Source organism: Sinohyriopsis cumingii, chromosome 12, assembly GCF_028554795.1.
Source record: "Sinohyriopsis cumingii isolate HCF-2022 chromosome 12, ASM2855479v2, whole genome shotgun sequence".
In the NCBI taxonomy this organism is placed as follows: domain Eukaryota; kingdom Metazoa; phylum Mollusca; class Bivalvia; order Unionida; family Unionidae; genus Sinohyriopsis; species Sinohyriopsis cumingii.
In genome coordinates this window covers 5223934-5248718 of record NC_142972.1, presented here as the reverse complement: position 1 = coordinate 5248718, position 24785 = coordinate 5223934, and the positions used below count along the sequence as shown (strand labels likewise).

Below are 24785 nucleotides of genomic sequence, written 5' to 3'. Positions count from 1 at the left end.
ATTTATCACCTAGCACAGTAGTTGAAGCCTTGGTTCAAATTCATGCTAGCGATTTTAAAGATGACATGAGTGAGTCTGATCCCAGACCCAGAGAGTCTACACCCAACCGGAGTCCACAACCACAGAGATAAAGAAAGAAAGAAAATGATGCACCGAGAGTCTTGCGAGTGTTACAAGTCAGAACTTGATCTGTTTACCATGCCACCGACCATGATGACGATGCAAGAATCCCAATGAGTTGAATTTGATACCATCGCCTCTTTGATGGCATCAGGTCTCATCGAATTTGAAATCAAAGGACAGCCGGAAGATTACATCGATCTGAGCAGTAGATACCTGTATTTGAAAGTCAAAGTGAATGATACGGATGGTAGCAATCCAGATGCCGACGAGGCAATATCTTCCGTCAATAATTTCACGCATTCATTGTTCAGTGAAATGGATTTGTACCTGAATAATAAACTGGTCAGCAGCACCATGAATACTTACCTTTATCGAGCGTACTTGGAAAATCTCTTGACGAATGGAAAAGAAGCTAAAAACACCCATCTCGATGGTTGCGTGGTATATAAACCTGACAGCGGGCAAGTTCGATGACTTTACGACATACAAACAAAAAGAAAACATAACAATAACAGTAATATAAGACGCAAAAACCAACTCATGGCGTAAATACTGCTCCACACTCGATCGTCTCAGTAGTTCTAAGCAAGTATGGGCGAAAATTAAGGCAATGAAAGGAAAAGGCCCGATATCCCTACCAAAATTACAAGGAGCGGACAACAATAAAGACAAAGCAGATCAACTTGCAAAACATTTTGCAAACTCTGGTAGTAACAATAACCATTCACCACAATTCATACAGCTACGGCAAACTCTGGAGAACGAATTTCCACATCTATTTACGGACAAACTAGACAACAACGAATCACCACTCAACAACCACTTTAGTAAAAATGAATGGGGGAAAGCATTATTTAATGAAAATCTACATTCCCAAGCGAAGATAAATTAGGCTATGAAATAAATAAGCATCTACCAGCAAACATGGAGACAATGTTACTTGATCTAATTGATCTTATATGGCAGAGTGGAAGTATCCCAACATCATGGAAATAAGCCGTCGTTATAGCCATACCCAAACCAGGTAAGGACCCCAAAAATCTGACCGCATACCGATCGCCTTTAACACAAACCGAAAAAGGGATAGGTACCTCATTGCAATATTTCTATACCATGAAAAAGTATTTGACTTGGTTTGGACCAAAGGCGTTATCTCTAAACCTAATCAATATCGATGGATCTCAAACTTTCTTACGGGGAGACAAATTAAAACCAGAATTGGGAACGCACACTCCGAAACATATACTTTGGACACTGGAACACCACAGGGAAGTGTGATTAGCCCCACTCTATTCAACATCATGATCACTGACCTCAGAAAATGTATCAGCAACATACTCATTGATCTATCGCAGTTTGACGATGATAGTGGGATATAGAAAGCTGGAAACCCAACCAGCCAGAACACCATTAACCAACTAAAACAAAGTCAAAATGCGAATGGTACATGGGCAGACAACCGGTGATTTAAAATATCTAACACCAAGACGGTAGGAATGCTCATCTCACCGCCCAACAAGAAAAACATCACATGTACCAAACTATATATACAAAACCCCCCTATAACCTTTGTTAAATAAACTTATTTTTTTGGGAATGCTGCTAGATGAGAATCTAAGATGGAAGTCACATATAATCAAGTTAATCAAAAGATGCAAGCAAGACTTAAACCTCTTGAAAAACATAAGGGGAGCAACGTGGCGAGCAAATCAACAAACCACGCTACTGCTATATAGGTTACTAATTAGGGCTAAACTTGATTACGGCTGCCTAATATATGCGTCCGCAAACAAGACCTTACTCAACAAATTGGCAACATTCAATACAAAGTACTAAAGCTATGCAGAACATTTTACTAGAAGAATTACAGCTTTTAATAGGGTACCTACCCCTACACTTAAGAAGGAGGAAACACCTTCTCATGTATATGCCACCAGGAACTCCATACACAAAAATAAAACAATCCAACTAAAGCCATGATTACCAAGTGTAGTAGTCTATTTAGTAAAAAAAAACTAGTTCCGGAACCCCCGGTGCTAAAATGATTCATATACTCTGCGAAGAACTAGGAAAATTGGGGATACAAGCAGAACAACTCCGGCTAAATGATCCCACACCATGGAAAAATAACATCCCCAACGTCAACCTAAACACTCTAAAGTTTGGATCCAAACTTAACAACCCACTAGGAACACTAACAGGAATTCAAAAAAACATCGAAGAAACACACTCAACATATATTTTAAAAAATCTTTACAGTGGGATCCATATTTAAAGAGTTAAATATACGGGAGCGGCAATCGTGATTCCGGAACACCACATCGAATTTGGTGCCATGCTCCAGGATGGGTGTTCAATTTACACAGCTGAATTCTGGGCAATAAATGAGGCACTTAAATGGATAAAACCCCCAAATCCACACCAATTTACTATCATAACCGATTCCCCGAGCGCGCTCAAATCTCTTGAATCGGGCATATCTAAAAGCAGAGGGAACCTAATTGAAGAATCCCTACAAACCATTAGGGAAATAGAATCCAAGCAACATAGTCGATTTCCTCTGGGTGCATTCACGCATGAACTTACAAGGGAATCACAAAGCAGACCTAAACGCAAAGTCCAGCCTCATGAATAACACAATAGAGCCCATAAAATACAGCGTATACGAGATATATAGCCTAATCAAAATCAAAATCAACAATAAAAATAAAAACAAATTTGGAATAACACCACCATAGGCAGACACCTTTATCAGTAGCAAAAAGGTCACTAGAAACATCACATTACCAAAACACCTGGAAAATTATGACCTGAAGATCATTAATAGGATAAGAACTTGGAAAACCTTAAAGGACAGTTTGGGGAAATACATAATCTAATAGAATCAAATAGAGAAACGAACTATCCACATTTCAGTGCAACAGAGACCATGTAACACGTCATCAATAATTGCCCTAAATACCACACCCAGATAAATGATTTTCGAGCATACCAAAAAAGGATCGGATCCCCTCTTAAATACCCGGCCTTTCTAGATATCAAACATAATGTGAACATAGAAACTACGTATAAAACATTAAATGGTTCTTAAAACAAATTGACAAATACAACAATATCTGACAACAACCAATGCATAGACATACGAGGATGAATGCTGCGCTCGACCCCTGGGGCCAGTGTCACAGAATTAGGCAAAGAAATAACTTGGTTTTGTCTGAAAACAATTAGACTATTTCTCGTTGTACATACGTACAACGTTATATAGGGTGAATGTGTTTTTCCAGGTAAGCGACTGTATTACATGTACCTAGCCACAGATTACTTGTGTCGGGTATCATGACTAACATGAGGTGCACGGGTATTCTACCCCGACTTGTACTCACTCTCCTATGGATTTAAGTAAGACGAATCACGAAAAACCACACTGGTCATTTTTGGATCACGTCAAGGAGTATACACTCTCCTTTATTCTCCAGCCATAGGGTAAGTGTTAAATTTACATTCTATTTATTTGATAGGCGAAGCTTATTCGGTTTGTACTGTGTTATCGCGTAATAATGTTTATTACAACGCAGATTTTTAAAAGTAATATCATATATATATAGAAATTATACATAAACTATTATGTCCCATTTGGTTTTATTATAGCTGCGTATGTGAATCTGTAGCTGCGTCTGTGCGTCTGTGTGTCTGTGTTGGCAGCTGTGTCTGTGTTGGCAGCTGTGTCTGTGTTGGAAGCTGTGACTGTGTTGGAAGCTGTTTCTGACTGTGTTTGAAGATGATTCTGACTGTTTGTAGCTGACTTTTATAGTAGTTGTCTATTATGGTAGCTGACCGTGTCTGTAGCCGTGAATGTATATGAAAGGTTATAGTGAATATAACTAGAGCGGTCCGAAGCTGTACGAAGCCGTCTAAAGTTTCATGGAGTCATCTGGAGCTTCCAAAACAACGCTATCTGTTGTGATAGCATTATTGTGAATCTTAGTCGTGATAAGATTATTGTGAATCTTAGTCGTGATAAGATTGTTTTGAATCTTTAGTTGTGTCAAAAATTATTGTGAACCTTTAGTTGTTTCAAAGATTGTTTTGAATCTTTAGGTGTGTCAAAGATTATTTTGAATCTTAAGTTGTTTCAAAGACTATTTTTGAATCTTTATAATTTTGTTCTTGTTGAACAACATACTGTTTAAGGGGTAAGTGCAGTCCATGAGGGTTCTTGGATCTGCACTTCATTTTATTCAATATTTGTTTTGTTTATTTTCAATTATATGTTTACATCATATATTTATCATTATTAACTCATTCATAAATTTCCATCTTTCTTACATTGTGTTTGGCTTGTTCATTTCGTCCAAAAACCCCTCGGTTACAATTCTGTGACAGCCAGAGCAGCCACACAAGACTTCGACGATGATAGTTTAAGCGCAGGTCCATTGCGGATGGGGCGTCGCTCACCCAGTGCCCAGAAGAAGAGTGAAAAAACACACCCACTCACCATAATCGATTATAAATAATAAACATAATACAATAGTAAAAAATAATAAAGAAAAATACATCAACAAGGCAAGGCACTGAAGAGTTATGGGAGGGAGGGGGGAGGAGGGGGAGAGGAGGAAAGAAAATAAAGGGATTATTTTTTCACCTCTCATCTCCCTCTTCCCTGTGATCCATGCATGCATCTAACAAACCCTAACCACTCTCACACTAACATCGGTCTGAGCGAAACACCAGGACGACACTGTCTCCCCCCTTCCAAGCTTAAGCATTGTAGGGTGATCAAAGCCCAGTCATCAGGCCCCCACTACCGCACAAGGCGGAACTAAAATAAATTACCTACAGACAATATCTATTAACACACCACACATTACAATTAAGTAATGATCACCCAGCAATTATCTCAGACTAATTGCTCACAACAACAAAAAATAATTTAAAAAACACAAAAAATAATGAGGCACATGCAAGTGTAATAAAATCATAGTGGCATCACACAACCAACAACGAGAACACAACATCAGTCAACAAAAAGTAGCAAATCATCGGCCTGAAGTGACAAGGAAGTCGAACGAACAAGAAAGTCGAACGAGAATAATCTTCGGGCGATGCCACAACCCGAGACAAATGAACAACCGAGGATGAAGAAAGAACGACTTTCATAACTGCCTGAATAATGTATGAGGTTCTTCCTTTGGGTATTAAAGACCTCTTTCGGGAATAGCTCTATCCACACTGACCAGATACGATCCTTTCCATACCGCCTTCTAAATTAACGATTAGAAACCTGAAAAATACTGCGTGACCCTCCCCCAAGCCCCAACCCTCCCAATATAGGAAATACCGGTGACTAACATCTAGCTGATTGGTAACAATTAGAAAAATCAAAGTACACTGCGTACACAAAATTCAGACTAATACAAATGATAAAAAAGAAAATTTTAAGACTCGTAGGATTTGGTTAATTACACAACTGACCTGCATTTTGTTGGTATATCTTTATTTTGCAATATAATAACTGGACTAAAGTTGATCAATTAGGTCTTGGCATTGTAGGCTTTCCGATGGCGTTTGTCTCACCCCGAAGGTGTCTTTCCTCCCTTCCCTTGCTCGGGCTCAATAGCAAATAAAAATGCGACATTCGCATATAAAAGCAGAGTCGTTATGGCACCATTACTATGGCCCCGACCATTTACAAATCTTGCCCATCAGGATTCAAACAGTCGCAAAAGCACTTAGTTTGCGTAAGCTACTGTAATTCGCATTGACTGACTGATTAATTCGCACCATTCTACACGGAATAACCAAAGAAGAAGGTGGCCAACAACAATACGGATGAGATGTTGAAATTACAGGAAGTGGGGGATACGATGGGCATGGTAGATGTGCTACAAGAGGGAATCGAGAATATGGACTGTTGTCCACACAGTTTAAAATTGGAATTGTACAATTTAAAAAAGGCTGAAGAACAAATGAGACCAATGATTAAAGAAGAAAAGGAGGAGAAAGAGGATCAAGAGGATATGTAGAGAATGAGAAAGTGGAATAACGAAAAAGAAAAGGAAGAAGAAAATGAAAGGAATAAAGAGGAAGATGAGAAGGAAAAACAGGAGAATAAAAAGAATGTGAAAGAGAATAAAACAGCAATTAGAAAACTATGAAGATGGGAGAGGAAAAAATAAATTAAAAGAACAAGACAAAAAACAAAAAAAAAACTCGCAAGAAAACTTTTCAGGGCCACTCCATTGCCTCGAAAAGTTTTGATTTGCTCTCATGCCTAAACATTTGTTTTAGTCGATTTTATATTTTATGTTTGCCTCCAAAGATATTATCTTGACTAATTTTTTTTAAGTCGGTTGTATAGTGTTTGTGTGATTGATTGATATTCACTAATCTATGTATGTGTATGGTATGTGAACGTGTCTATCTTTATGTCTCTACTGTACTTGTCGTTACCTACAGTAGCGCTTATTCAGATCAAACCCGTGCCTTATTGTTACCAATGTCCAGCACCGGGACGTCACCCCACGTGTTCCATTCCTAGTATTGGTATACAAAAAATGTCCGTATATCGTCCCAGTATGATCTCAAAAGTCTTGTGCGTATATCGTCCCAGAGGGGTCTTGTAATGTATTTTCCCATTGTCCATATATCGTCCCCATTCACAACTCCTGCTATATACATAATTACAGATAATGTTCTAGTATTGCATCGAATATCAAATTTACGGCATATGTCAGTTTGTGACTTGTCTATGTCACGCTACCTATCAGAAGATGCCCTAATAAGATAGCGTTATCAAAATTGTAGCATAGACAGTACTGGATTTTACGAAAAGATATATCCACGGACATTATAAATAAAACGAATATATCACCTAAGAGATAATATTTAACAATGAATAAAAATACGTAGTTGTTTTCCTCACCTCTCCAAATTATAAAATACGTATATTTTTTGTTTAATTCTTTCAATCTTTCGAGGATAGTCATCGAAGCGGTGAAATGAAAACGTTCACGAGCTATAAAAGTCAAATCAAAGAGGAATGACATTGTTTTCTATTTTTAGTGGCAGCTATTGATACTATTTTTACTGCTCTATGGAAATTCTTTGGCTATTTTTAGTCCAAAAATGCTGAAGTTTCAAGTTGAAAATATTCACTCTGTAACCATGCAAAGGGAGTGTAATGTGTACAGGTATATTTACATGGTATATTTGTATGGTGTGCAGGATTCCAAGTCAATACGTGTGCACTGAAAATAATATAATATATATATTGAAACTAGGATATATTAGGACCGACTAATGACCACTAATATCAACCTAGAAATAAGACAACAATGAGCCGTTTGGATATAGTTCGTAATGTGGTACTGATTTTGATAAGCACACTCATTGATGTAAAGGGTAAGTAGAATCACTTCCATGTGTTTTGTAAGATAACTTTTATATCCGTTAGTCCGTCCGTTCGTCTTACTGTCTGTCTCGTAAATTAAGGTTTGCATAATTTTTCTATCTCTGAGATCAAGTCCTTAAATTTACAAAATAAATATATACCGTTGATTTTCTTTACATTAACTTCTAACAAATCCAGTAATTGCAACACCCAACAGCGGGTGGGAGGTGAGGGAAAGGAGCAACCTAGCCTAAACAATATGCGATAAACCTAACATTTAAAGAACATAAGTGCATTTTTCTCCCCTTTTCGATAATGAAGCCAGGCCTAATGAAGTCTTTCCACTCAGACCATTTCACCATTGGAACTAAGTTAACAACATCGCCTTGTTTGTTTCAAATTATCAATAAAGGTTTCGTTAATTGTAGTGTTACATAAAATCAAGAAAATGTATGACAGATCTTCAACCTGCGCTGTCAAATGGATACATTAGAGTTTTAATATTAGCACGCAAAAGCTATTACAAATTTCTTATCTGAGCTATATAAATGAAATTAAAAGGCATTTTTCCTTGTGTAGAGCATTGATGTTGTATCTTTTGACATTACACGTAAGTTTCGGGTATATCCCGTACATTTGAATCAGGCAAATTAGTCCACTTTCACAATAATGCCATCAACTTGCCCTTTGTAATCGCTATTACACTGCTATTGATGCTATTACAATGCTATTGATGCTGTTACACTGCTATTGATGCTGTTACACTGCTATTGATGCTATTACACTGCTATTGATGCTATTACACTGCTATTGATGCTATTACACTGCTATTGATGATATAACACTGATATGGACTATAGCTTCATGTCTGTAGTGTTACTGATTGCAGTTACGTGGTGAATCTTTTCTTTCTCAAATGAAATGAAAGTTTTAAAAATCACTATTATGTTTTGAGGGGTTTATGCGAATATCAGTTTCTATTTATTATCACACTTATATCCTTGTCTCACTTCGAATGAATGTGGCAAATAATACTGATAGTACTTTTACTATTGCTACAATGTATCGTGCTAGTATTCGAATTTAGGAAAATATTAAAACACACACACACAGACAGACAGACACACACACACACACACACAGACACACACACACACACACGTCTCAAACGAACACCCTCCTCTCAGAGGAAATGTAATAAATGAATTGCAATTATATTTATATTTTTCAGGTTCACGGTTGTGTGGGAATCTGGGGGCTTTCGAAGTATACGGTCGGGATAAGGTATGCTGCAACAAAACGGTATATCCAAGAGTCGATGTCGACAAACGAAAACGTGACTGCTGCTGTAAGTTGCAACTGCAAGTATAATGTCTCCATAACTACGAACATCATAAAACTAGTTTTTGATTTCATAACATTTTCAAACTTTAATCAGTGAGTATTAAAAACAAATTACGATCTCTTAACCTCCACCAGTGATAACATTATGTGAATGGCAGTGTAGGTCTTCACTGTTTTAGGCTGAGAGCGTTCTAAACCCAATGGAATAAAGCAATTTTTACAGGCAAAAAAATGATACTTAATATTAATTCCAGGTAAGTACGGATGTATGCAGAAGCCCTTTACGACATGTCAGCACATCAGTGGTTACATAGCGACAACAAAATGTAAAGTTCGAAATATTGAAACTCAAGAAATTAACGAAAAATTTCATGAGTTAAAATCCTTTCCAAATAAATGTGAGGACGAAGGACAAGAAGATAAAATAGACACCATAAAATTGTTAGAATTTTGTAAAATGCCTACAAACTTTAAGATAATGGTAGCAGATTAATGATACCAAAAGTGGAACAGAGACCGTGCACACTTTGAAATATGTTAGCCATGTAGATGAAGAATAAAACTAAATTCTTCCCGTCAACTATATATCATTTCTGAATGATTTTTAAATTGAAGGAACCAATGTTTAATCTCTGCGATACAGCGTACCTAATGAATCCCATTCTGTTAAAATACGATATGTTACCGTGTGACTAAAGCGGTTTGGTGAGACATGTGTCTGTCAATCAGCCATCATATGACATATTTCTACGTATCGCTGCCAGATATAATCTTTAAGCTGGGTATAACATTCTCGAGCATGTGTCAGTCAAATACAATGTCGATTTGTGGGTGGAGTTTTGTCCGCCAATACGTCAAGCCAATTAGTGGGCGGAACATTCTCTTAATCCGATATATCTAATGAGTAAGGAGAGCATTCTTCATGCCGATATGTCTATCAGTCGGCGGAACATATTCCTTACAAACCCGACATGTCAATAAAATATCTGCACTTTAGCAAAAATCAGGAGCTGTGCAATACCGTCATTATGTAAATGTGTGCGTGGGAATAAGCTTTTTCTTCAACTCATCCTTCGTTTTTGTTATGAATAGACAAACACTATGGAATATAAAATTAGAAGGTATTGATGGTTGGGTCGCAACGGCGGGAGGAGTTGAGGGAGTGGATGCACACGATTGTCTTAGAATGTTTGATTTACCTCCTGGGGATGGGGAGTTTTGCCTACGTGGGTATTCGGGAGTGGGGTCATGAATAACTGAGTTAAACGCGGGAACATGTCCTATCGACTTTATTAAGGAAAATATCATGTATATACGTATATGTTTTGAAGCCGAATCGATAATTGTACCCACAATCGTCTCTTTTTTTTAGTAAACGTCCTGTACTATACAGATGTCTACGAGTGTGTGGACGGGAAACTACATAGCCTTAATGCACCTGATCCGTTACCTTCCGTTCCAACCAGACCAAGGAAAAATGAGCCAAACCTTAGAATGTCTGAGAAGCACTTTGGTATGCATTTTATATATTTAAAGGAATGTGAACTCTTATACAGAGATAACGTTTGTCAAGAAGGTCAGGATTTACCGTGACCATACGAGCATTTTCAATGGTTTGCAACAAACCAATGACACATTGTCTTTCTTCTCTATACTTTCATTCATCATAAGATATAATGTCTTCATATTTGATTCGTTATCTGCTAAGTTTATTCCTGTACTAAAAATTATATAAACCGATTGGAGTTGCTAATACAACGTACACTAACACCGTTAACTTAAATTTAGTTGTCGGTGTACATAGCTATCTGAGAGACCAATTTGTTATCATAACCGATTCCCTAAGTGCGCTCATATCCCTTGAATCGGGCATCTCTAAAAGCAGAGGGAACCTATTTGAAGAAGCACTACAAACCATTAGGGAAATAGAATCCAAGCAACATACAGGCGATTCGTCCTGGTCCCTTCACGTATCAACTTACCAGGAAATGACAAAGCAGACCTAAACGCAAAGTCCAGGCTCATGAATAACACAATAGAGCCCATAAATTACATCGTACACGAGATATATAGCCGAATCAAAACCAAAATCACAGAACAAATAAAAACAACTTTGGAATAACACCACCAAAGGCAGACACCTTTATCAGTGGCAAAAATTAAAAGGTCACTAGAAACATCACGTTTTCTGGGCTGAGAGCGTTCTAAACCCGATGGAATAAAGGAATTTTTACAGGCAAAAAAATGATACTTAATATTAATTCCAGGTAAATACGTATGTATGCAGAAGCCCTTTACGACATGTCAGCACAGCAGTGGTTACATAAAGAAACAACAAAATGTAAAGTTCGAAATATTTAAAGCTCAAGAAATTACCAAAAAACCTGGAAAGTTCTAATCTCGAGATTGTTAACGGGATAAGAACCGGGAAAACCCTAAAAGACAACTTGGGGAAACACCTAATCAAAGAACCAAATAGAGAAACGAACTATCCACATTTCAGTGCAACAGAGACCCTGTAACAAGTCATCAATAAGTGCCCGAAATACCACACCTAGAGAATTGATTTTCAGGCATACCAAAAAAGGATCAGATACCCTCTTAAGGACCCGGCCTTCCTAGATATCAAACGTAATGTCAACATAGAAACTACGTATAAAACATAATATGGTTCTTAAAACAAATTGACAAATATAACAAAATCTGACAACAACCAATGATTAGACATATGAGGATGAATGCCGCGCTAGATCCCTGGGGCCAGAGCAGCCACACAAGACCTCGACGCTGATAGTTTAAGCGCAAGCCCATTGGGGTTGGGGCGTCGCTCACCCCGTGCCCGGAAACACAGGGGAGAAAACACATCCACACATCAAAATCAATTATAAATAATAAACGCAACAATACAATAGTAAATAATAATTAATAAAAATACAACAAGAAGGGAAGGCACTGAAAAGTTATGAGAGAGAGAGAGAGAGAGGAGTGGGAGAGGAGGAAAGAGAAGAAGGGGATTTTTTTCCATCTCTCTTCTCCCTCTTCCTTGAGATCCATGCATGTATCTAACAAACCCTAACCACTCTCACACTAACATCAGTCTGAGCAAAACACAAGCTCGACACTTAAGCATTGTAAGGTGATCAAAGCCCAGTCATCAGGCCCCCCCCCTCCCCGCACAAGGCGGAACTAAAATAAATTAGTTACAAGCAGACAATAATCTATTAACACACCCACTCGTTAAATTTAAGTAATGATCACCCAGCAATGATCTTAGACTAATTGCTTACAACAACAAAAAATAATTTAAAACACACACACACACACACACACACACACACACACACACACACAATAATATGAGGCACAAATGGTATTCAAATAAACATCATGCAGTCAATGCAAGTATTAGAAAATCATAAGGCATTAACATAACCAACAACGAGAACACAACAGCAGTCAACAAAAAGTCGTAAATCATCAGGCCTGAAGTGACAAGGAAGTCGAACGAGAACAATCTATCTTCGGACGATGCCATAACCATAGACAGATGAACAACCAAGGATGAAGAAAGAACGACTTTCATAACTGCCTGAATAATATATGAGGTTATTCTTTTGGGTATTAAAGACCTCTTTAGGAAATAGCTCTATCCACACTGACCAGATACGATCCTTTCCATACCACCTTCAAAATTAACGATTAGAAACCTGAAAAATACTGCGTGACCCCCCCCCCCCAACCCTCCCCCCATAAGAAATACCGGTGACTAACATCTAGCTGATTGGTAACAATTAGAAAATCCAAGTACACTGCGTACACAAAATTCAAACTAATACAAATGATAAAAAAGAAAATTTTAAGACTCGTAGGATTTGGTTAATTACACAAAGGGCCCACATTTTGTTGGAATATCTTTATTGTGCACTCGAATAACTGGACTAAAGTTGATCAATTAGGTCTTGGCATTGTAGGCTTTCCGATGGCTTTTGTCGCACCCCGAGGGTTTCTTTCCTCCCTTCCCTTGCCCGGGCTCAATAGCAAATAAAAATGCGACATTCGCATATAAAAGCAGAGTCGTTATGGCACCATTACTATGGCCCCGACCAATTACAAATCTTGCCTATCAGGATTGAAACAGTCGCAAAAGCACTTAGTTTGCGTAAGCTACTTCAATTCTTATTGACTGATTGACTGATTCGCACCATTCTACACGGAATAACCAAAGACGAATGTGGCCAACAACCATATGGATAAGATGTTGAAATTACAGGAAGTGGGGGATACGATGGGCATGGTAGATGTGCTACAAGAGAGAATCGAGAATATGGCCTGTTGTCCACACAGCTTAAAATTGGAATTGTACAATTTAAAAAAGGCTGAAGAACAAATGAGACCAATGTTTAAAGAAGAAAAGCAGGAGAAAGAGGATCAAGAGGTTATACAGAGAATGAGAAAGTGGAATAACGAAAAAGAAAAGGAAGAAGAAAATGAAAGGAATAAAGAGGAAGATGAGAAGGAAAAACAGGAGAATTAAAAAATGAAAAAGAGAAGACAACAGCAATTACAAAACTAAGAGGACGGGGGAGGAAAGAATAAATTAGAAGAACAAGACCACAAAAAAACCCACAAAAAACCTTTTCAGGGCCACTCCATTGACTCGAAAAGTTTTGATTTGCTCTTATGCCTAAACATTTCTTTTAGTCGATTTTATATTTTATGTTTGCCTCCAAAGGTATTGTCTTGCCTAATTTTATTTAGTTGGTTGTATAGTGTTTGTGTGATTGATTGATATTCACTAATCTATGTATGTGTATGGTATGTGAACGTGTCTATCTTTATGTCTCTACTGTACTTGTCGTTACCTACAGTAGCGCTTTTTCAGATCAAACCCTTGCCTTATTGTTACCAATGTCCAGCACCGGGACGTCACCTCACGTGTTCCATTCCTATTATCGCTATACAACAAATCAGCTTGTCCGTATATAGTCCCAATATTCCCCATGTTAAATTCCCATTGTCCGTATATCGTCCCAGGATGATCTCAAAAGTCTTGTCCGTATATCATCCCAGAGGGGTCTTGTAATGTATTTTCCCATTGTCCATATATCATCCCCATTCACTACTCCTGCTATATACATAATTACAGATAATGATCTAGTATTGCATCGAATATCAAATTTACGGCATGTGTCATTTTGTGACTTGTCTATGTCAAGCTAGCTATCAGAAGATGCCCTAATAAGATAGCGTTATCAAAATTGTAGCATAGACAGTACTGGATTTTACGAAAAGATCTATCCACGGACATTATAAACAAAACAAATATATCACAAAAGAGATAATATTTAACAAACGAATAAAAATACGTAGTTGTTTTCCTCACCTCTCTAAATTATAAAATACGTATATTTTTTGTTTAATTCTTTCAATCTTTCGAGGATAGTCATCAAAGCGACAAAATGAAAACGTTCATGAGTTATAAAAGTCAAACCAAAGAGGAATGACATTGTTTTCTATTTTTAGTGGCAGCTATTGATACTATTTTTACTGCTCTATGGAAATTCTTTGGCTATTTTTAGTCCAAAAATGCTGAAGTTTCACGTTGAAAATATTCACCCTGTTACCATGAAAAGGGAGTGTAATCTGTACAGGTATATTTATATGGTGTACAGAATTCCAAGTCAATACGTGTGCAATGAAAATAATAGCGTATATATTGAAACTAGGATATATAAGGACCGACTAATGACCACTAATATCAACTGAGAAATAAGACAACAATGAGCCGTTTGGATGTAGTTCGTATTGTCGTACTTATTTTGATAAGCACACTCAGTGATGTAAAGGGTAAGTACAATCATTTCCATGTGTTTTGTAAGAAAACTTTTATATCCGTTAGTCCGTCCGTTCCGTCCGTTCGTCTGACAGTCTTGCTCGTAAATTAAGGTTTGCATAATTTTTTATCTCTGAGATCAAGTCTTTAAATTTACAAAATAAACGTATACCGTTGATTTTCTTTACATTCGCTTCTCACAAATCCAAGTAATTGCAACACCCAACAGCAGCGTGGGAGGCGAGGGAAAGGAGCAACCTAGCTTAAACACGATGCGAAAAACCTAACATTTAAAGAATATAAGTGCATTCTTCTCCCCTTTTCGATAATGAAGCCAGTCCTAATGAAGTCTTTCCACCCAGACCATTTCGCCATTGGAACTAAGTTAACAACATCGCCTTGTTTGTTTCAAATTATCAATAAAGGTTTCGTTAATTGTAGTGTTACGTAAAACCAAGAAAATGTAAGACAGATTTTCAACCTTCGCTGTCAAATGAATACATTAGAGTTTTAATATTAGCACGCAAAAGCTATTACAAATTTCTTATCTGAGCTATGTAAATGAAATTAAAAGGCATTTTTCCTTACGTAGAGCATTGATGCTGTATCTATTGACATTACACATAAGTTTCGGGTATATCCCGTACATTTGAATCAGGCAAATTAGTCCACTTTCACAATAATGCCATCAACTTGCCCTTTGTAATCGCTATTACACTGCTATTGATGCTATTACACTGCTATTGATGCTGTTACACTGCTATTGATGCTATTACACTGCTATTGATGATATTACACTGCTATCGACTATATCTTCATATCTGTAGTGTTACTGATTGCAGTTACGTGGGAAAAATATTTCTCTCAAATGAAATGAAAGTTTTAAAAATCACTATTATGTTTTGAGGGGTTTATGCGAATATCAGTTTCTATTTATTATCACACTTATATCCTTGTCTCACTTCGAATGAATGTGGCAAATAATACTGATAGTACTTTTACTATTGCTACAATGTATCGTGCTAGTATTCGAATTTAGGAAAATATTAAAACACACACACACACAGACAGACACACACACACACACACACAGACACACACACACACACACGTCTCAAACGAACACCCTCCTCCCCGAGGAAATGTAATAAATGAATTGCAATTATATTTATATTTTTCAGGTTCACGGTTGTGTGGGAGTCTGGGGGCTTTCGAAGTATACGGTCGGGATAAGGTATGCTGCAACAAAAAGGTACATCCAAGAGTCGATGTCGAGAAACGAAAACGTGACTGCTGCTGTAAGTTGCAACTGCAAGTATAATGTCTCCATAACTGCGAACATCATAAAACTAGCTTTGGGTTTCATAACATTTTCAAATTTTAGTCAGTGAGTTACGCAAAAATAATTAAGATCTGTTAATCTCCACCAGTGATGACATTATGTGAATGGTAGTGTAGGTCTTCATTGTTTTAGGCTGATAGCGTTTTAAACCCGATGGAATAAAGGAATTTTTACAGGCAAAAAAAAATGATACTTAATATTAATTCCAGGTAAGTACGTATGTATGCAGAAGCCCTTTAGGAAATGTAAGCACAACAGTGGTTACATTACGATAACAAAATGTAAAGTTCGAAATATTGAAAGCTCAAGAAATTAACGAAACATTTCATGAGTTAAAATCCTTTCCAGATAAATATGAATACGAAGGACAAGAAAATAAAATATACATCATAAAATTGTTAGAATTTTGTAAAATGCCTACAAACTTTAAGATAATGGTAGCAGATTAATGATACCAAAAGTGGAACAGAGACTGTGCACACTTTGAAAGATGTTAGCCATTTAGATCAAGAATAAAAACGAAATTCTTCCCGCCAACAATATATCATTTCTGAATGATTTTTAAATTGAAGGAACCAATGTTTAGTCTCTGCGATACAGCGTACCTGATGAATCCCATTCTGTTAAAATACGATATGTTACCGTGTGACTTAACCGGTTTGGTGAAACATGTGTCTGTCAATCAACCATCGTATGATATATTTCTACGTATCGCTGCCCGATATAATCTTTAAGCTGGGTATGTCAGTTATAACATTCTCGAATATATGTCCGTCAAATACAATGTCGATTTTGTGGGTGGAGCTTTGTCCTCCAATACGTCAAGCCAATTAGTGGGCGGAACATTCTTTTAATCCGAGATATCAGTAAGTAGAGCGTTCCTCATGCCCATATGTCTATCAGTGGGCGGAACATTTTCCTCACAAACCCGACATGTCAATAAAATATCTGCATTTTAGCGAAAATCAGGAGCTGTGCAATACCGTCAGTATGTGAATGTGTGCGTTGGAATAAACTTTTTCTTCAACTCATCCCACGTTTTTGTTATGATTAGACAAATATAAAATTAAAAGGTATTGATGGTTGGGTCGCGACGGTGGGAGGAGTTGAGGGAGTAGATGTACACGATCGTCTTAGAATGTTTGATTTACCTCTTGGGGATGGGGGGTTTCGCCTACGTGGCTAATCGGGAGTGGGGTCATGAATAATTTAGTTAAACGCGGGAACATGTAGGAAAAGAATATATATATATATATATATATATATATATATATATATATATATATATATATATATATATATATATATATATATATATATATATTATTGTTGAAGCTAAATTGATAATTGTATCCACACCCCTCTTTTTATTTTAGCAAACTTCCTGTATTACACCGACGTCTACGAGTGTGTGAACGGAAAACTTCATAGCCTTAGTGCACCTGATCCGTCACCTTCCGTTCCAACCAGACCAAGGAAAAAAGAGCCAAACCTTTGCATTTGTGAGAAGCACTTTGGTATGTATTTTATAGATTTAAAGGAATGTGAATTCTTATACAGATATAACGTTTGTCAAGAAGGTCTGGATTTACCTTGACCATGCGAGCATTTTCAATGGTTTGCAACAAACCAATGACACATTTTATTTCTTCTTAATAATTTCACTGATCATAAGAAATAAGTTCTTCATATTTGATTCGTTATCTGCTAAGTTTGTTCCTGTACTAAAAATTATATAAACCGATTGGAGCTGCTAATACAACGTACACCAACACCGTTAACTTAAATTTAACTGTAGGTGTAAATAGCTATCTGAGAAACGAACGCCTAGATGACAGGGGTCTCGGTTAATGAGGGTGGTACTGGTGGTGCGGCCAAACCAATTTTTAGACCATAAACGTACAGTATTTATTTTAATATAGGCCTCTCTTCTAATACCCACCCCAATTTTTTCCCCAAAACAAACTTTCCTACGTTATAAAGAGTTTGATAGATCTGTATATATCAATTATCGTACTTCCAAATAACTAAAATAAGTACATGAATAATCCAACAACTGTTCGAAAAATCGAAACAACTTAATGTACGAACGTTTTCAGTCAAACAGTGATGTAGGGTAATCAACCCCATCTCCCCTTTGGAAATTGTTCCGCCCTCGGGGAGTATATTAGAATAACTAAAGTAAATGCAGATATGTACAAAATTATCCAGTTTAAAAGAACGGTGCCTCGACTCAGTTGAACCATTGCAAACTATAAACGTGTACCTTCTACTGTGATATTATTTTTCTATTGTACAATAAACGTTTCTTTTTTCGATATGGATTCTCAGACTGAAATGTGTATTTTGGTCATCTACACAATGAGATTTTTGCGGTTAAGTAAAAATGAAGTCATGTCATTATGGGCAAGAAAGAATTTAAAAAAAAGCTAATTTTGTGACACGATGTGGTAAAATGTTATTTATAATCACATTTAATTTTCAGTTTATCGACTTCGAAATATACATATAAAGAACAACTCGGACCATGAACAAGACACAACTCAAACCAAGAACAACTCGGACCAACACATCAGGGCGACAGTTGCAGGATTAAACCTAACACAGCTGAATATGACGAAACATGCAAAATGGTGGAAGCTGAAAGGGATCAGTATTTATATGGACCAATTACTGTACAGGAAATACGTAGGAAAAACATTTTTCGTGTATTCTAACAAAAATCTCTTATGGGACAAATCATTAAATTTATCTTCAGAAGATATAATAATTCGGAACAAATTTAGCATAAGATATATAAAGAAATGCAGCAAAGGCCGGATTATTATTGGAGCAAATGTGGTGAACTGAAACTGATTTATGAGGGTGAGGGGCAGTGTCCCCCTTGTCGATATTGCTTAAGTGGGTCCCACCACCTTAAAACGCTATTAAGTGCAGCAGACGTGAATATACCATGGAAATTCCAGATAGTTATTTCTTGACCTTTACACTGCGTGAAGTTTTGCAACAGTTGTACAGCTAGGTCAGTTATGCAGATATCAGGATCTCTCAACAGCTTAGATGTTGGCGTAGTGTCGTATTCACGGCGACCAATCACACTTGTGTCGGAATTAAACCCAAAGTTGCATAGGTACAAAACATAGACTTTTTACACTTGCATTATACAGTATACAGGCGCCATTCATTGCATCCCCGACGGTGTCTTAGTACAAATGTATGCCATACAAAAATCTTTTGTTGTTTAATATCTGCGAATCACACTGAAAAGTTTACGCTGTTACGCCTGAAATGACCAGCTTCTTTTGAGAGAAAGTTAATCGTTGAGTATCTAGCGTATGTCCTTTACATTTACTTTGTAAATAAGGTATCAAAGCACAATGTGGTAATTATTAAAAAGTAGTTCAGTTTACATATGAGGCCAGTCGAAGCAGGGTTAAATCGGGTCAATATATTGTGTTTAGTCGAAATTAATTAATATGTTGACGCTAAACGACGAAAATGACAAAATAAGCCAAATTTCCAAGATGGCACAGGTTTAAAGACACAGCTATCCGATCAAGCACACAGGTTATATTATGCAAGAAGAGGTATGATCGTATGTATTTTTATTTATTGTTGATATGTCTTGTCATTGTATATGCAGCAAAAGGTTTTCCAAGTCAAGAACGTGAAGAAAAGCAAATTAATCTGGATTTACCAACGAACATCAAAGGCGCCTTATCTTTACTCGTCTATTTTGCCAGGCTGGTATTCTCTACAGCTATAAAAATCCGTAGAACATGATTCAAATTGTAATGTATAAACATCATTTCCCTGAATATACCAAAACTTTCTCGGATGGTACAGCCTCAAAGAACTTCTATTTCAAAGGGTGGAAATCAACACTCGACAAAAGTTGTGTTCCACACACCGTTTGTCCCCAATGACATTGTCGCTGTCCTCTCAGGTTGATTTATGCGCTCATTCAAAAGGATACCTCGAAGATAAAGAGGATGAAAAAGACGAGCATATCGCGTTTCTCACCTCTTCGCGTTCAATCACATTTTCTTTTCAGTTAAAATGTAAAATGATACCATAGTGATATAACGGCAGCCTATCGACTCCGGATTAAGTTTTACCGATCAGCAAACTGCAGACTTCAGCATATTAGCCAGCTGTATAAACTTCAGCATCACAATGGTATTGCAACAATTTGTTGTTGCTGTCGGAATTACCATGTTGTTTTTGTCAGGGCAATGCACACAAGTATACAAGTACTCTTAACGGTAAGAAAACAACAACTGGGAAATTATTTCAACACACACACACACACACACTTATTTGTAAAAATGCTCATAGAGTGTGCTGCATATGATATTATCCTATCTTTGAGTTGTGAGTTTTCAGATGACGTAATAATATCTTGTAATTTTGTCTCTTGAATTCATGTTCCACCAAAGTTAGGAAAGGCAGCAATGTCTTTTTGAAAAGTATCACAGACACATAAACCTAGTTGTATTGACAAAATAACATACTATTTTTCAAATATTTTACTGACTGCAGGCAAGATGCACTTTGTCCAGTCTTGTCAAATGGAACACAATTGCTACATGCATGAAACGATGACCCAAACAATGACAAACACTCTTTTGTAGGGGAACTAAATCTAACCGAAACTCAAAACTTCGTCTATTTCTCTTTTTTATTTGTTGCCGTATCTACAAGCTCAGCATATTGTCTCCCTTGCAAAGCATACATATTATAGTGACGTCGTTATCATCGTTCGTGGAGGTATCAACATTAATATTTTACATTTTGTAACGGATCATAAGAGATAGTACCTAAGATCCATTCATTGATTAATTGTGAAATTTAAAATGTGTCCACAACTAATATTCACAATATTTTCTTTTTATTTTGTGTCTCAAAATAATACATTGAATAACAAATATGGTGTCAATAAAGTTGTGGAATATCCTGTCAGAAATTTACCTTTGTTTCAAAAGTAATTAAAGTTTTTCAAATTGATAAACAACCTACGGTTTGTTCGATTTTCGCAACGGTGCTTTCTTGATTTAATTTGAAGGTTTGCATAAATTGTTATGCATTTATCACACTGAACAAATTGCTCATTTAACGATTGCTATGTTATTAGTCTGTATCTAGAATTTATTTAATTATGTTAGATGCTTTAATATATTTATTGTCTGAGAGAGAGAGAGAGAGAGAGAGAGAGAGAAACAACGCACATTATGTACTTTTACAATATCTGTTGTTTTTCGTATCACAGTATGTTCTGTGGTTGTTGAAATGTTATGCAAGGAAAGACTGTATAAGTAAAGGATAAAATACTTGTGCATTGGTTTATAATTTTATAAATATATTTGTGAAACATTCAATGTTTACATGCGAGGTAGCTGTACTGCAGGAAAAGAAAACAAGAAAAGACAACTACTCACGGTATCGTCGATTTATAGTAGTGTTTTTATTAACCGTATGTCTGGTGTATAGCACACCAACTGCTAATAGCATAGCCCATGATGACTTGTCGCACAATGTGTCGGCAGAGTAGGAAGTACGCTGTTTGCCTTTCTTTCATTTCAAATGAATAATTTTAGACCTGGATCTGTCGATGCAATCTACAAGGGTATATCTGGGTCTAATACGTTCGAATTTGGGTGCACTGTTGAAATGAATAAATAGTGAGATATAAATGACACATTTGTATGTATGTTGCTATTAAACCATTTCCTGTGTACACCTTTCATCGGATACATGTACTATAACTTAAAAACCTTTTTTTTTGTTGCTGTGTGTAATTAGTGATGTTCTTTAATACTGAATGTTTGGGTAAAAAGACGCATAAGCTTAAAGTGCAAAGTACGGAAGAAAAAGTTGTCTTTGATCATGTTTGTAACCAGTCTCACCTGTCTAGAAACAGTGTTTTTAATAAGGTTTGTAACCAGTCTCAACTGTCTAGAAACATGTTTTTGATAAGGTTTGTAACCAGTCTCACCTGTCTAGAAACATGTTTTTGATAAGGTTTGTAACCAGTCTCAACTGTCTAGAAAGCTTGCAAATGTAACTGACTTTTCAGTCACATTAGTTGTATGTAGGGAAGTTTGTCTTTCAACAAATCAAAAATTATAATGTAAAGAATATTGGTCATGCTGCGAATATTTAAGTTAATTCGCCAATAAGCGTCAGAAAAGCACGCGCAACTAAATGTTTGTAAACAAAGAGATTTTCGTGAAGAAGAAATTCAATGCAGCATTTGTTGTTGTTGTTGTTGTAGGGGTTAACGCCATGTTTCAGCACACGAAAGGCTATACATGGCGGCCAGTATTAATGGTGGAGGAAAAAACCGGGAAAACCCCGGAAAGAATCACCGACCCACGAGAAGCTACTGGCAAGCTTTCTCACATACCCATATTAGCCGAATCCGATACTCGAACCGACGCAGACATAGGTGTGATGGCAGTGATCCGTAACGGAGAGCGCTTTAGACCACTCGGCCACTCAGGGCCTCCAATGCAGCATTTGAAAAGTATTTTAATGCACAGTTGTATTATGGGGAAGACAGTACTCTGATATTTCAAAGAATCATTTGAAGCTCCCCGTACGACTGTACGTAAAATTTAGTATAAATGAGTTTTTAAATGTGAAATTTTCGTGTGTGGATTACAATGTTTGATATCTGAATGAAATATCAGATATAAAAATATTATTTACATTAACAAGCATTATTCCTGACAGTTTGATTTACGTAAAAAAATATACATGTAAATAAAATGTGTGATTAAACGAAATATTTGATTCCACATAACTGATGCATTGAACTTGTATGACATCAAAAATCTTTTCTTGTATTTTTGTATTTATTTTCTCATATTCAGTGAATGAATTAATAAGTACAGGAATAAGTGAAGGAATTTTGTATGTATGTATGTATGTATGTCCACTATATCTGTCTCTCTTTCTCTCTCACTCTCTCTCATACTCACAAAAACACAACCCTTATGCAGAAAGCAAACACTTGTTTCATGTACTTTTCATACAGTAATGTTCTAGTCAAGTCACTAGAGTAATTATTAATTTCTAGATGAAAGATACAAGACGTCAGTTTTTGCTGGTCACCCCCCCCCCATCTGATAATTTATGAATCATATATCTGACTTGAGTCTCACGAACATTATCTTACAGCTCTTGCTATTTTCTTAACGGCTTATTGCAGAATTCCAAATTTTGAAGAGAGAGTTCATTTCTCTTAATATCGTTTCGGATTGAGTGTAACGGCGGCTGCCTTAGTCCGACTTGAAAGCGTTGATTGTAGAGGGCGTCCAGTGTGAGTGCGATGCTCTTTCCCAAAGACTAAGTTTGACAAGGTTCCTGTGTCAAATATAGAGGAAGAGTCTGAATGTGAGTGTCTTTTGATTGACGTTGCTATAAACAACCAGTTCATGAATCGTGGTCTGCTATGATTTAACTGAAATGAGCAAGGTCAGTGTTTTGTGTGTACCTACAATTAGAGCTTTTGCTTAAAGCAATTTATATATTAATAGCTCGGTTCGGAAATAAAAACAAAACTATAGCCAATTTACGAACTGTTAGAGGAAACGTGACACAAACAAATACGTTGTCGAACTGTGTTTTCCTGTTAAATTCAAGGCAGTTCGGGAAAAGTTAAATGCGTTTTAATTTTTTCGTAAACAATATACAAGACCTCCGGCAGAACAAAATGCCTGTCTTTAACCAACCCCTTACATAAAAAGAACACCGCGACCCCCCACCCCCCACCCACCACAACATGAATCTTTGAAGGAAAACAATAATTTGCAGTTGTGAAATTTAAAGACGTTTCAAGACAAAACCCAATATGCATGGACCTTTAAAAGTCGTAGGAGTACTGTTGATATACAACTTCAACGAGATGTGATCAAATTTTAAAAATAATCAAGGGCAATTTTATACTCTTTGGAATACACACAAATTTTATTACTTTTTCATCTTAAAAAAAGATCGAATTGAATGCCGAATACTTACATAAATTCACAAAGAACCTTAAACCACCCCGAACGTTAGGAAATGGTACGTAGCTATTCTGTAAAGCCCTTTATTCCATCACCCCCGTCGTCGTCTTTGCGATTAGTGCTCATGCATTCATTCTCATAAAACAATGAGAAAAATAAAATAAAATCATTGAACCCAGTATACTAAAACTGTGTAAGCTAAGTAGTGTATAATTAAACTTGTGTTAAGTCGTAGATAAATATCAAGCCTACCTTGATTATTTGTCCAGATGACCCTATTCCGGAAGTGTGAAGTCCTTTGAACTTTAAATACCATTCTTTAGTCACTTGCCTACATTTTCAAACCGTTGATCACTTCGCATTTTTGCTGTCTATATACTTCCTTTATGTCAGATGTCAACTCAAGGACTGTGTGCTCACCAAGCATTCGAGGAAGGGTTTTATGTATTTTTATTCTGTGTACTAGTCAATTATTCCAAGAATGAAAGAAGGTATATTTAAACTGCCTCCTTTCCAAGAATTTTGAATAAAATGTGAAGTTATATTACAGCTGGGACGCGAATTTCTTTTGCTGAGTCAGCATCAGTTGGATTCCAAGTCCATGAGATTAAGTTTCAGTTGAAGAAGTCGGACGTAAATGCTACGTATATATTTACTTTTGTTTCGGCACTTGCACCAACAAAACGCAACTTGATTAAAATATTAAATTATTTCCGGACCAAAACACTGAGTATTAATAAACTC

At 36.6% G+C, this 24785-nt stretch overlaps 2 protein-coding genes across 2 annotated transcripts in view; one reads left to right on the top strand and one right to left on the bottom strand.

Annotated features, from left to right (window-relative positions):
* LOC149785935 (uncharacterized) overlaps positions 1-24450 on the bottom strand; it is a 117123-nt gene extending 92673 nt beyond the window's left edge. Inside the window, exon 1 of the mRNA XM_089976175.1 lies at positions 24294-24450. Coding sequence (XP_089832301.1) covers positions 24294-24357 — 64 coding nt within the window. The 5' untranslated portion in view covers positions 24358-24450. The remainder of the gene's footprint in view (positions 1-24293) is intronic.
* LOC149785936 (uncharacterized) lies at positions 14422-22837 on the top strand. Its single transcript, XM_089976181.1, has 4 exons — positions 14422-14704; positions 15872-15988; positions 17409-17549; positions 18518-22837. Exons 1-4 carry the CDS (start codon positions 14638-14640, stop codon positions 18880-18882), a joined length of 690 nt encoding a protein of 229 aa, XP_089832307.1. The 5' UTR covers positions 14422-14637; the 3' UTR covers positions 18883-22837.
* Positions 24451-24785: the final 335 nt, after the last annotated feature.

Bases quoted from the DNA above. Each gene is read 5' to 3' on its own strand.
- LOC149785936 (XM_089976181.1), top strand. From the start codon at position 14,638: ATGAGCCGTTTGGATGTAGTTCGTATTGTCGTACTTATTTTGATAAGC. The intron at 14,705-15,871 runs GTAAGTACAATC...TATATTTTTCAG, and splicing joins CACACTCAGTGATGTAAAGG to GTTCACGGTTGTGTGGGAGT. The intron at 17,550-18,517 runs GTATGTATTTTA...TTTAATTTTCAG, and splicing joins CATTTGTGAGAAGCACTTTG to TTTATCGACTTCGAAATATA.